Source organism: Archocentrus centrarchus, chromosome 2 (assembly GCF_007364275.1).
Source record: "Archocentrus centrarchus isolate MPI-CPG fArcCen1 chromosome 2, fArcCen1, whole genome shotgun sequence".
Taxonomy (NCBI): domain Eukaryota; kingdom Metazoa; phylum Chordata; class Actinopteri; order Cichliformes; family Cichlidae; genus Archocentrus; species Archocentrus centrarchus.
The window spans coordinates 25,532,000-25,545,227 of NC_044347.1; the positions used below are offsets into that span (position 1 = coordinate 25,532,000).

Genomic DNA, 13,228 nt, shown 5'->3' on the forward strand with positions numbered 1-13,228 from the left:
AAGAGCTTTGAATGTCCTTCAAGGAGTCTGGAGAACGATTCCTGAAGACTACTTAAAGAAATGATAAGGAAGCTGCCTCAGAGAGTTCAGGCTCTGCTGAAGAATAAAGGTGGTGCCGTGGCTGTGGGCTAGCTTCCTTTGTTGCCTTCCCAGTGTTTTTCCCTGCAGGTGACCATAGGTGGGTCGTCCTCCGAGTTCCACCTAGCGGTGGACCCTTCTTAGCTCCCGCTCCTCACCTGACACACCCACTTCCTGTCTGGCAATTAGTAGCTGGCTTTCAAGGACCAACTTGAGCCACAACTCTCTGCATGATTGTCACTGATTAGCGTGGTAATCAGGCTCACCTAAGCTCCCAGCATGCTTAACTATTTAACCTGTGCTCATATCTCATCTTCTCTGTCTTCAAAGCCTAGTCTTATCTGCTGTGCCATTTACTGTACCTTCTATAAAAGCCTTCCCCAGCATTTCTGAGCTAGTCTGAATCCTCCGAGAAAAGAACTAAGGAAACTAACCTGCCATACTCACCCCCCCTGTCCACCGGTGTGGGCTCTCAGTGGAACCCTAGTCAGTCCATTTCCGTCCCGCCACTGCTGCCCAGGAAAAGTAAGGACCAAATAACCTCACAGCAGCTCTGGCTTTCACTGTCCATTCTCACCACTCCCAACAGAACTGCCACCTGAACCGAGTCCTAAAAAAACAGTGATCTGCCCAGGCTTGAAACTTACCGAGAGGACCTTTGCACAGTACTGTATGTCTTTTAAACTTTGAACCTCAGTTGTTACAAAGCTATTTTGACAGATTGTCCATGCTGATAACCCAACTGACAAAATATTTGTCTGTGCTAGACTCCTTGCCTTGTTTTCTCCAAATTAAGAAAATAAAGTGACTTTGACCTTACAGTGGACATGGACAATCTGTCTATCAAAATAGTCTGAAGTGCAGTTTTGATATGTGTTTAGCTGACATGGACAGTGTGAATGTAAACTTAATTTTGGAACAAATGGCCCCTCATTCACAGTGTCCAAACATGCTTATAGTGTTTATGGACACTAAAACAGCAATAGCATGCAGTATACTTTAGATGTATTGTCCTTTTGTGAATTACTACTGTCTCTACTTGGCACAGCCTTTCAGCCGATCCCGTCCAAAGTCCTGCGAGGGGTATCTTCTGATAAGATAGGCCCTGCTGGAATCGCCTTCATTCTGCTTTGCACCCTGTCACGCTCCACCATCTCTGTTTGATTTCTCCACTCAGGATGAATCTTTCTGAGGAGAATGTGTATGATACTCTGGTAGAGTCGACCTACCAGAACCAGTCGTCAGGTGAATACGAGCTGCCCTACGAGGCTGCATATGAAGATCTCTCGCATCTGACTCCGGAGTACGAAAACGCCGAAGTGGCCCCAAGAAGAATACCGGATCCTCCTTCAATCCCCGCGCCTGAAGCACCCTCAGAGGAGAGGCGAGGAAGTTCGTCCTCTTCCTCGTCCTCGTCCTCCTCGTCTTCCTCGTCTTCTTCTTCTTCACATGACAAAAATGAGGAGAAAGAGGAGGAGGAGAAAAAGGAGGAGGAAGAAGAGGGGAAGATAGAGGCAGAGGTGTTGAATGAGTTGAATTGGGAGATGGGGTCTCTAGAGGCGGCGGTGGACGAATCACGCAGATCCTCATCTTCATCATCATCCTCATCAGCCTCTGAGATGAAGGGAGAAGAAGAGAACCAGAGAATTGAGAAGAAGCCAGAGCCTGACAAAGATGGACCACAGGTCACACTTTTTGTTAAGGTAGGGAAGAGAAGGGCTCACATCAGGTGAATCCAAAATATGCTGTGAATGTACAGTGTGCACACACATAAAAGCACACACACATGTGGTCTTCTCAGAGGTGCATACAGTGTATCACAAAAGTGAGTACACCCCTCACATTTCTGCAGATATTTAAGTATATCTTTTCATGGGACAACACCCAATGAAAAATAGTCTGTGTGCAGCTTATATAACAGTGTAAATTTATTCTTCCCTCAAAATAACTCAATATACAGCCATTAATGTCTAAACCAGCAGCAACAAAAGTGAGTACACCCCTAAGAGACAACACCCGTAAATTTCTAAATTGAGCACTGCTTGTCATTTCCCCTCCAAAATGTCATGTGACCCGTTAGTGTTACCAGGTCTCAGGTGTGCATAGGGAGCAGGTATGTTCAGTTTTGTAGTACAGCTCTCACACGCTCTCATACTGGTCACTGAAAGTTCTAACATGGCAAAGAACTCTCTGAGGGTCTTAAAAGACGAATTGTTGTTCTACATGAACACTATTATATTAGCTGCACACAGACTACTTTTCACTGTGTCAAAGTGTCATTTTGTCAGTGTTGTCCCATGAAAAGATATACTTAAAAATATATGCAGACATGTGAGGGGTGTACTCAATTTTGTGATACACTGTATTTCTTTTAACTAACTTGTATCCTCCATAAATTACAGTCATAATTAGGCTCGTATCAGCACTGTGCACAAGGTCAGTGACTATCTGCAGCGTGTGACTTTGTGTGGAATGTGATTGTGATAAAGACACACTTGGACCTTCTTATGCCTTTTGTACACCTCACTGTGCTGTACAAACATACACTATATTGCCAAAAATATTCATTCACCCATCCAAATCATTCAATTCAGGTGTTCCAATCACTTCCATGGCCACAGGTGTATCAAACCAAGCACCTAGGCATGCAGACTGCTTCTACAAACGTTTGTGAAAGAATGGGTCGCTCTCAGGAGCTCAGTGAATTCCAGCGTGGTACCGTGATAGGATGCCACCTGTGCAACAAGTCCAGGCTTGGAATTTCCTCACTACTAAATATTCCACAGTCAACTGTTAGTGGTATAACAAAGTGGAAGGAGTTGGGAAGGACACCAACTCTGCCACGAAGTGGTAGCGGGGTCAGCAGATTCAGGCGCATGGTAAATGGTAAATGGACTGGTTCTTATACAGTGCTTTTCTATTCTATTTGAGCCCTCAAAGTGCTTTTTACAAAATGATTCATTTCCCTATTCACATCCATTCATGCTTCATGCAAACAGTTTTTTCTACACCCTATCTAACATTCACATACAGATGAACACATTGGTAAGCAACTTGGGGTTCAGTATCTTGCTCAAGGATACTTTGCCATGCAGAGTGGAGCAGCCAGGAATCAAACCACCAACCTTCCAATTAGTAGGTGGCCTGCTCTACCTTCTGAGCCACAACCACCCCACAAGTGCACAGAGGTTGCCAACTTTCTGCAGAGTCAATTGGTACAGACCTCCAAGCTTCGTGACCTTCATATTAGCTCAAGAACAGTGCGTAGAGAGCTTCATGGAATGGGAACACTGGCGACGTGTTCTCTGAAGTGACAAATCGTGCCAGGGGAGCAGTGCTTGTCTGACTGCATTGTATCAAGTGTAAAGTTGGTGGAGGGGGGATTATGGTGTGGGGTTGTTCTTCAGGAGTTGGGTTTGGCCCCTTAGTTCCAGTGAAAGGAAATCTTAATGGTGGCTGTGGCTCAGGAGGTAGAGCAGGTTTGATTCCTGGCTACTCCAGTCTCCATGCCAAAGTATCCTTGGGCAAGATATTGAACCCCAAGTTGCTCTCGATGTATTCATCGGACTGTGAATGTTAGATAGAAAGCACTTACATGTAGAATAAAGTGCTTGTATGGATCTGTGGGTGAATGGATGTGATTGTAGTAGAAAAGCATTACATAAGAAGTAGTCATTAATGCTTCAGCATACCAAGAATTTTGGACAATTTCATGCTGCCAACTTTGTGGGAACAGTTTGGGGATGATCCCTTCCTGTTCCAACATGACTGCACACCAGTGCACAAAGCAGGTCCATAAAGACATGGATGAGAGAGTTTGGTGTGGAAGAACTTGGCTGGCCTGCACAGAGTCCTGACTGCAACCTGATAAAACACCATTAGGATGAATTAGAGTGGAGACTGTGAGCCTGGCCTTCTCATCCAACATCAGTGTCTGACCTCACAAATGTGCTTCTGGAAGAATCGTCAAAAAATTCTCATAAACATTCCTAAACCTTACAGAAAGACTTTCCAGAAGAGTTGAAGCTGTTATAGCTGCAAAGGGTGGGCCGATATCATATTAAACTCTGTGGGTTAAGAATGGGATGTCACTCAAGTTCATATGAGTGTGAAGGCAGACGAACAAATACTTCTGGCAATATAGTGTCCCTCTATTAATAGGCCATAGTATTTAGTCATTTCTGTGTGCATGTGTGTTGGTGGGAGTCGCTCTGGTTCTAAATATAAATTCAGCTGAACTGACAGGAATGTTGTGAGTCAGTGCTGGGATAGTTGGGGATGGTTCCTGTCTCATGGCCCTGTGAATGTTGGTATGTGCGTGTGTATTACATATACAGTAAACATGTGTCAGTTTGATCTGTCTATTGATCTAATATTAGATATAAGCATTCTATATCCAGACACAAACTTATTACACAATCAGCACCTTCCACGCTAAAGTCCACTATCACTCAAGTACACAGGGATCATAAATATTACACTTTGGCACTACAGCTGCATATAGTAATATAACCCAGGGGCAATTATAGTAGAATCAGAGAGGCCGAAGTCTACTGCGGGCAGCAGAAAAACCAAACCCAGGGGCTCCAAACTCTCATGTGAATATAATGTTTGCTTTAAATTGATCTGTTTTATGGCACTTTGACTTATTCTAAAGGCTCTAAATGAAAACATGTAATGAAATATGCACCTCTTATTACCTCTTATTCTGTTTTATAATCTTTTATCTTTTGCCTGCAAAGCACTGTGAATACCTTCTAAGGTGTGTTAAGGTGCTATATAAACTTTCATTAGTCTTGCGTTACCTCAGGATCTGAGCTAGATAGCTTACACATTTAAAATACAGAAAAATCTAGCCAGCTCTGTTTACTGTACCAGCAAAGCCCGTGGCACTATTTCGCTTCACTCATGTATGGCACACACGTGTATATTTTGTTCAGAGGTTGCACAGGTAGTCCCAACTCCTCCAGGATGGCTCGTATTGATGTGCCTCCTGGTGCGCGACCAGATGCCCAGCCTTATGTGGCGAGAGTGTACAGGCAGTTCCTGGAAGATGAAGGAACTACCTGCACACTTGTGGAATTGATACCACTGACCCAAATCTGATAGAACACCTCTGGGACATGATGTTTCAGTCCATCCCACATTTGGGAAATTTCTCTGTTACAGAAGATACTACTACTACTACTGATAATAATAATAACAGAAGAAACTATTTTTGGCTGCTCCTTTATTCACAATGGCTCACCACAGCAGGAAGCACCATGTGTCTGATTTGGTAGATTTTTACACCAGATGCCCTCCTGAATGCAAGGGAATTTCCCCAAGGGATTCTGGTGCCTTCCCAGGATCGAACAAGGAATCTTTTGCTCGTTAGGCAAATGTGTAAACCAGCCACTATAATAATAATAATAATAATAATAATAATAATAATAATAATAATAATAATAATAATAATAATAATAATACAGAGCTTCATCTGTAATGAACCTTTATTACAGGTTAATTCATTGCTTTGTAGATCAGTTTATAGACCAGTGGGAGGATAAAAAGATAAAGATTTCTTTATCTTTTTATCCTTCTGGAAAACTTCCACATCCCATTTGGAAAATTCTTAAAATGCTAATTAACATTTACAACTCGGCAGAATGCTGTAAGGGTGTTTCCTTACTGATTTACTAGCTTACTAGACTGTGAGATACCATCATAAATGAAAGAACTTACTGAAGAAATATACTCATATTTGTCTGGTTTTTATTAGCTGCGTGTTAAAAATGTTACCATAACCTTGTAAGGAGCAGGCACTGCACTCATTATTATAAATAAGTACAGTATCAGCCTATCTCTGAAATATTTGTATATTAAAAAAACATAAATAAAATGAAATATAAATAAATATTTTTATGAAACATAAAATTATGTTTATGTTAATGCTAAAACTTTTGCACTAATAGGTACTTTATTTGGATTATGACTTTTACAGTCTAAATGCTTGTTTCGCTACATTGCATTTATTTCTTCACAAGAGCTTAAACTTATATGCAGACTCACTTTAAGGAGACATCATCTGTATAAGAGGGCTATATCACAGGGCTGCACATGAGTGTGCTTTCTACATCACTTGTGTACCCTGTGTTTAATTCTCACTAAGTATTTTGATTTATTATGTAGTTAACATATGTCTGCTTCCTGGTCCCGGGGGTTCGGGACTATTTTCAGCTGCAGATGATCCACATTTGGTGCTACTTTTTGTGATTGCTGCCCATATGATATTTTCATAGTCATTGTGGGTGTTTTTATATGCATAGAATATATTATTAGACTCAAGTCACCATGATGAAAAACACTGATATAGTATGCAAAGTAAAAACAATCCATCCACTGTGTGAGAAGCTGAAATTCTAGAAGCTCTCTGAAAGTTGGACGTCACTGTGCTGCCATGCAGACAGAGGCAGCATGGGACCCATGGGTGCTGATGAGTCTGAGACGGTGACTCGTGGCGATTCAGAGTCACCCAGCTGCTGTCCGTCAACGCTGTAAGAGGTGTGAGGGGCAGGGGCACCTTTGCTCTGCCCTTTCCCCACTTACTACATTAGTATTTCCACTAACACCCCCGCCCCACCCCACCGCTCCACAGGGGGTTATTTTTGCTCGGCAATGTCACGTCCCCACTGCTAAAGTCTCAGGTGTAAAACTGAACCCCTTGCACGCACACACACAAACACACACACACACACCCCACCTTCCCTCTCTCTCTCTCTCTTCGTCACACGCCCTGGCACTCGTCCTCAGCTGACACTCTGACAGAGCTGACTTCACCGAGTGGACCCGGAGGAGAATCTGCTGAAAACTGAGCTGGCTCACTAACACACACAAACACAACTACACTGTGGAAATAAAACACACAAACAAAGCGCGTCTACCTTGACCATGACGGATCCTGCAGCCGAGGAGGACAAGGACCCTGATATTGAACTGTTTGTCAAGGTGGGGCTTCAAGTGTGTGCATTTTGGTGTGTGTACATCCCAAACTGACCCCAGATCATTTCTTATCTCACTTCTGAATCTTATATCAGTACATATTTGCATGTGGATGCAAGCTGCCGATAATACTTTACAGTTTTGTGCATGACAACTAACATTTAAGCTCAATGTGCACACTTTGTAATCATCTAAATAACAGCTTTGTTTGTTAGGGTGGGGGTGGGGTGGCTCCTTTAAGCGTGTGCATGCCATGTTGTTGTTGTTGGGTGCTGATTTTCCATGTGTTAACCTGACACCCACGTGCACAAACAATCTCTCTCTTTCTCTCTCCCACTGAATTATTACTGGGGTCCTTTCAGTATTGAGAGCAGCAGCTTTTAATAGTTGAAGGTTACAATATGTGCTGGCATGTGGTGTAGTCAGTTAATGCACAGGTTATAATGTGTGTCTGTGCTATATGAAGTAATATACTTGTCTGAAGTTGTTGTCGTGCTGACTCCAAACCCCTACCATAACTCTAACGCTAAAACTAGATAATCAGAATATTACATTTTTGTTTTTACTCAGTTCTTCTCCCAAGTCCTCACAATCAGCAGTCAAAGAAATTAATTATTAAAGTGTGAATTAATTTCTGTCGTTCTAACTGACACAAATAAAAAATATATTTAAATTTTTTTCCAAAATATCCATTTTCCCTCCAGTTTCTCCAAAAGATATGATTAGGGTAAGATCGGGGTTAGCGTTACCAAGGCAAATTTCTCCCGCTTTAGCAAGTTACCGATATATCTACAAAGAGAGCATTCATTTCCTTCTTGAAATGAGACCAAAATCTATTCACGTTTTTCTCTTTTTGTCTCTTTTTCTTTTTTGATGAGTCTTGACTGCATTTGCCGAGTTTAGTATAAATAACAGAAAAAAGGAGACATTTGCTAGCTAAGAAAGCTAGCATAGCTCTGTCCAGGGGTTTTAAAAGACTACCAACATCTGTACTGTACATGTCATTTGTTTTGTTTGAATTCAGAAACTGACATTGTGTCTGTTTGATTAGAGTCTGTCCAGATGGAGCCTCTTATGCTAAGCTAACTGCCATCTGACTTTACCTTCCAGTCTGTTTAACTTTTAGCTCACTCTTGGCTATTTTATATGTGTGCTAAACAGTAGCACCTGCTGTTAGTGGATTTATGGGGTCACTGCTATCATTTTTTATAGAGTAAAAAATTCTAATAGCCACTGATATTTTTTTATATTGTGGTTTTGCTGAAATGTGACCACTAACCACCTGACATTAACTTGTCTGCTATTTTGGACATGTGACGATCATCAAATGACTAAGACCCAAGTCACACAGGCTTAGAGACTGGTCTGCAACCACTGGTCATGAGGGAAAAATGGTAAACCATTCACAGCCCAAACGGCTGTGAATGGTTTGTAGAAGTTAATGGCAGTCGCTAAAAAAATGATTGCTAACATCCCAGTCACACAGGCCTATAGACCACTCAGCAACCCACCTGGCAACCACCTGTCACTAGGGAGAAATGCAGCAGTCATCAAAGATAGAAATAGAATTTTTCTTTTTATGACTTTTCTCCTAATTTTGATTGAAGTAAACATTGGATTAAAGTGGTAAATCTCAAACAATGGAAGCTTACAGTTTATAGTAGATGCAATGAACATTTAATTGGAGGTAAGCTTCTTGCAGAATGTTAACCCATTGATAGACTGTGTACATGATTAACTATTGTACTCAATAGCCACCAGTAGTGAGGGAAAAGCATGTATTCCCTGACTGGTTGGCAGTCAGGGAATACAATGTCCTGTTGTTCCTGATGATGGTGACCGAAGGGACCAAAAACATTCTTGTGATTCCTTTGGTCACTCGCTGATTGTTGCAGTAAACTATCATTTGCATGAAAGACACAGACTTGTCTGCAAACATTTGCTAACTACTAGCCTAGTGTTTACGAATACCTTTTATTAGTCCCACAATGGGGAAATTACAGTTAACAGTTGTGCCTCATCGCTGCAGCCGACATGTTTCAAAAGGCACAACTTTTACTTTGAAGGGAAACGGTTTCTTGTTTAGGAGGTCACTGACTGGTCTCCAGGCCTGTGTGACTGGAGCTTTAGCAGTCGATTTCACAGCAACTGCCATCAACCTCCAGCAACCACTTGCCAACTGATCGGGGAACACACAGGGGCTGCGTAGCCGGGGTCTTATTGACTCGACACCACAGCATCACGTCCAAAAATGGCTGCTAAGTTAACATCATGTGGTTAGCGGTCATGTGGCTGAAAAACCTGAATATACCACCATTTCTGTAATGGGCCAATATCACATGAAAACATGATTTAAGCGATATATCAGTCAGGATCTGAACATTACAGCTGATTGAAAATGTATGTATTATGCAACATCAGTGCTTCAGTGAGTGTCTTCCATACTGAACCAAAATGAACAGTCTCTTAAAACAAGGTGTAAAAAGCTTTTAGATGACATAAGAGCGACATTGAGTAACGCTGTATGATTTACGTATTTGATACACACTGCTACAGGAGGTAGGGACCAGAAGTCCAAACAGGCAGTGAAGCGGGTAATGGAAGCAGTGTGGATTATTCATGTTGGTCCTGGTGTCTCATTACAGTGTCCTGTTGCAGCTTTGCATACGTGCACACACTGAAGAACACATGCACACAAACATACATGATTTCCTACTTTCTTCTTTCCTACTTCAGACTATTAAGCCCTGATTCTTCTTCCTTCACAACACCAGTGAACTGATTCATCGATGGAGCGCTTTTTCAATGAGCTCAGCAGGAGTGTGTGCATTGTGTGTGAGTGTGTGAATCAGTGTATACAGCCTGAAGCAACGCGTCTGTCAGCGTATTCCTGAATGCACGAGGTGTCGGCATTCGTATCTACGTATTGCGAATGCACACACACTGTTTTGTACTCTTCTCAAAATGACACTACTGTTCAGTGTCAGTGTGTCACCTCAAGTGTGTGTGTGTGTGTGTGTGTGTGTGTGTGTGTGTGTGTGTGTGTGTGTGTGTGTGTGTGTGTGTGTGTGTCTACACAGGCTGGAAGTGATGGCGAGAGCATTGGAAACTGTCCATTCTCCCAGCGCCTCTTCATGATCCTGTGGCTCAAAGGTGTCGTCTTCAATGTCACCACTGTCGACCTAAAGAGGTAATAGCTAAGAAGATCATAACACAGTGTTGTGTTTACATCCTATTTATGCTGTTACCATTTACAAGCAAGCCATTCACATGCAAAAAAAAGTATATAAAATCTATATCCTTCAGCACTATTGTTCCAAATAGCCACAGCATCCACACCAGCACTTCCTTCTACATTCTGTACACATACATTCATACTCCAACGGTTGCATCAGAGAGCAACGTGTATCTTGTATCCAAGGATACTTTGGCATGCAGACTGGAGCAGCCAGGAATTGAACCACCAACCTTCTGATTAAAAGATCAGCTCTACCGCCTGAGCCACAGACACCCCATGCTAGCTCGTGCTGACATACTAAATGTTAAATGACTGCATAACCTGTAAATTCTTTCTCAAACATAATGTTCTGTATTCTGCATTCACATAGCGACTGCTTGCCTAGTTCATTCATACTTGACATTTTCTTCATCCACTAGAAGAAAGTTACTCACAGCTGTTGCATTTATGCTCCGGCTCCAGGTGCTGCTTTGAGCCATGCACGACTGTAACAATAAAAGTCTCTGAAGATCGCATTTAAAAAAATTTAGGAGCCTTGTTGTTAAATCACTATTACTGTTACATATTTGACATATTTATTGAAGGGTGTGCAAAAATGTTTCCACTCCAATCAGAAAACCGGCTGATCTTCACAACCTGGCCCCAGGGACACACCCACCCTTCCTCACTTTCCAAGGGGAGGTTCTCACTGATGTCAACAAAATAGAGGAGTTCCTGGAGGCAATGCTGGTGCCACCAAAGTAGGCTTCACACACAAGCAGATTAAGAAATAGGGCAGGCAACAACCTGACACAATGTTAACACGCTGTTTTTTTCAGGTACCCCAAACTTGCAGCAAAGAATCGCGAATCCAACATAGCAGGAAACGACATATTTGCCAGATTCTCAGCTTATGTCAAAAACACAAGACCAGATAAAAATCGAGGTGAGCATGCAGCATCCAGCAAATATGTCAATAATTTGATTTGCCCCCTTTCAAAAACCCATGGAAATGCTTTCTGTGTGTTTTAGCCTTAGAAGCCACTTTAAACAAGGCCCTGGCTAAGCTGGACGAGTACCTGATCAGTCCTCTCCCTGATGAGGTGGACGATGGAGAATCCACTCGCAAATACCTGGACGGAGATGAACTTACGCTTGCTGATTGCAACCTTCTACCAAAGCTTCATGTCATGAAGGTAATCACCACTGGAGTCTTTTTTTAAATTTTACCTTTGATTACTTTAAGCTTTTAAATATGACTTTTACAGTGTTGAAATAACTTGAACTTTCGCAGGTGGTCGCAAAGAAATACAGAAACTATGAAATCCCGTCTGAGTTCAGAGGTTTGTGGCGTTACCTTCACAATGCTTGCCGACGGGATGAGTTCACAAACACCTGCGCAGCTGATGTGGAAATCGAGTTGGCCTATAAGGATGTAGCCAAGAGGCTGGGGAAATGAATGCATTCAAGCACTCAAGAACCTTGTTTGTTAAAAAATATCCAGTAAATCAGTTTTTAAAAAAAAAAAAAAAAAACAGTATATACACTTTTGGCACAGGATGTGTCATTTTTAACAGTAATATACTAAATATGGCTAACTGTAGCACACTGGCACGATGCTTCAGAGACGGTGCTAAAAAATCATGAATCATTTTGCTTAAAGTGCTGTGAAGCAGCGGAGGTCTGATCCTTTTCTTAAACAAGAACATCAGTGACTGATGAACTGACAGTAGTTGAACTTAGTAAAACCACTTAGGGAGTGTAGTTCAAACTACACTGTAACATATTGATCAAACTGACAATGTACAAATAGTAAAAAAAAAAAAAAAAGCAAACAAGCAACAACATTCCGTTAGGTTTAGTGCAAAAATCCCCTCTTGTTCACAGGTCATGCAAAGATGACGCACCCAACTGTTCATGCCAGCTGTGCTTTATAGAGACTAGAGTCCTGTGGTTGTATTGCATCAAGGACCATTACTTGGTTAGCTTCTAAAAAAGCTGCACATTAATAAACACTAATAATTAAATAAGTATCATTGACACCTTGCATACTCAATTTTATTTTTACAACTTTGATTAAAAATATTAAAAACTAGCAATGGCCAGAGAGTTTCGCAGCTTTATTAAATAATAATTTTTAAAAAAATCTAAGCAAAAGTTGGTTGACACACACAAATTTTTTTTTTTGTTGTAAAAGATCTGAATTTTGTACATTCTAGCTGTTTAAGGGGAATCAATTACAGTAAACAGGCAATGGTACAATAAAAATAATAATGATAAATGACAAAGATATAAAAGTAAGTGAAATACTTTACTCACGGTATGCAAACCCGAATGTAGTTGAACTACTTTCTAACCTACACATAGGCTAGCTCGCTATTTTCCAACATGGCCAAACATAAACCGGAAAATTTGACATGGGATACTGTCCCCAGGATTCCTTTATGGTTTACATGGGGCACATTATCTGCTTATATTGGTCATTTTTCTAGCCTTTCTGGGGTAAAAAGCATAAAGTATAAATATACTGTGTTTTATTTTCTGGTGTTTTATTTGCTTTGACGTGGGCTACAAATGTTAGCATGCTTTTAGTGGGTTTATTAGCTTAAGTGCTATTACCAAGGCTAGGTTAGCCAAGATGTGCTAACTGGCTAGCTTTTAGTTTATAGATACATTTGTCTGCTATAGCTAGCAAAGAGCAGTTTATTATTCGGAGTAAAATTCTGAAAACCAGGAGTCCATTGTTTCAGAATAAATTTAAAAAACATGTTTGAGTCCATAATTTAACAATGCATGAGAGTTGGTGTTGACAATCATTCAAAACAAGGTGTCAAATGTGTGGGAAAAAAGTAAAAAAAAAAAAAAAAGACATCTGCTAGCAACAGCAGATCCCCAAACAGCCAGTGTTAGGTGTTTATACCAAGCTCCCTCACTAATAGAATCAATATTTTC

At 41.2% G+C, this 13,228-nt stretch overlaps 1 protein-coding gene across 2 annotated transcripts; it reads left to right on the top strand.

Moving 5' to 3' along the window:
• The first annotated feature begins 1,256 nt into the window (after window positions 1-1,256).
• On the top strand, window positions 1,257-12,240 carry clic5a (chloride intracellular channel 5a). Of its 2 annotated transcripts, none has more exons than XM_030750566.1 (6): window positions 1,257-1,781; window positions 10,140-10,249; window positions 10,912-11,037; window positions 11,116-11,222; window positions 11,309-11,472; window positions 11,571-12,240. In XM_030750566.1, the coding sequence occupies exons 1-6, from the start codon at window positions 1,257-1,259 to the stop codon at window positions 11,733-11,735; spliced, it is 1,197 nt and encodes a 398-aa protein (XP_030606426.1). In that variant the 3' UTR covers window positions 11,736-12,240. The 2 variants fall into 2 exon arrangements, with proteins under 2 accessions (XP_030606426.1, XP_030606433.1); XM_030750573.1 differs by lacking the exon at window positions 1,257-1,781 and adding an exon at window positions 6,892-7,065.
• The last annotated feature ends 988 nt before the right edge of the window (window positions 12,241-13,228 follow it).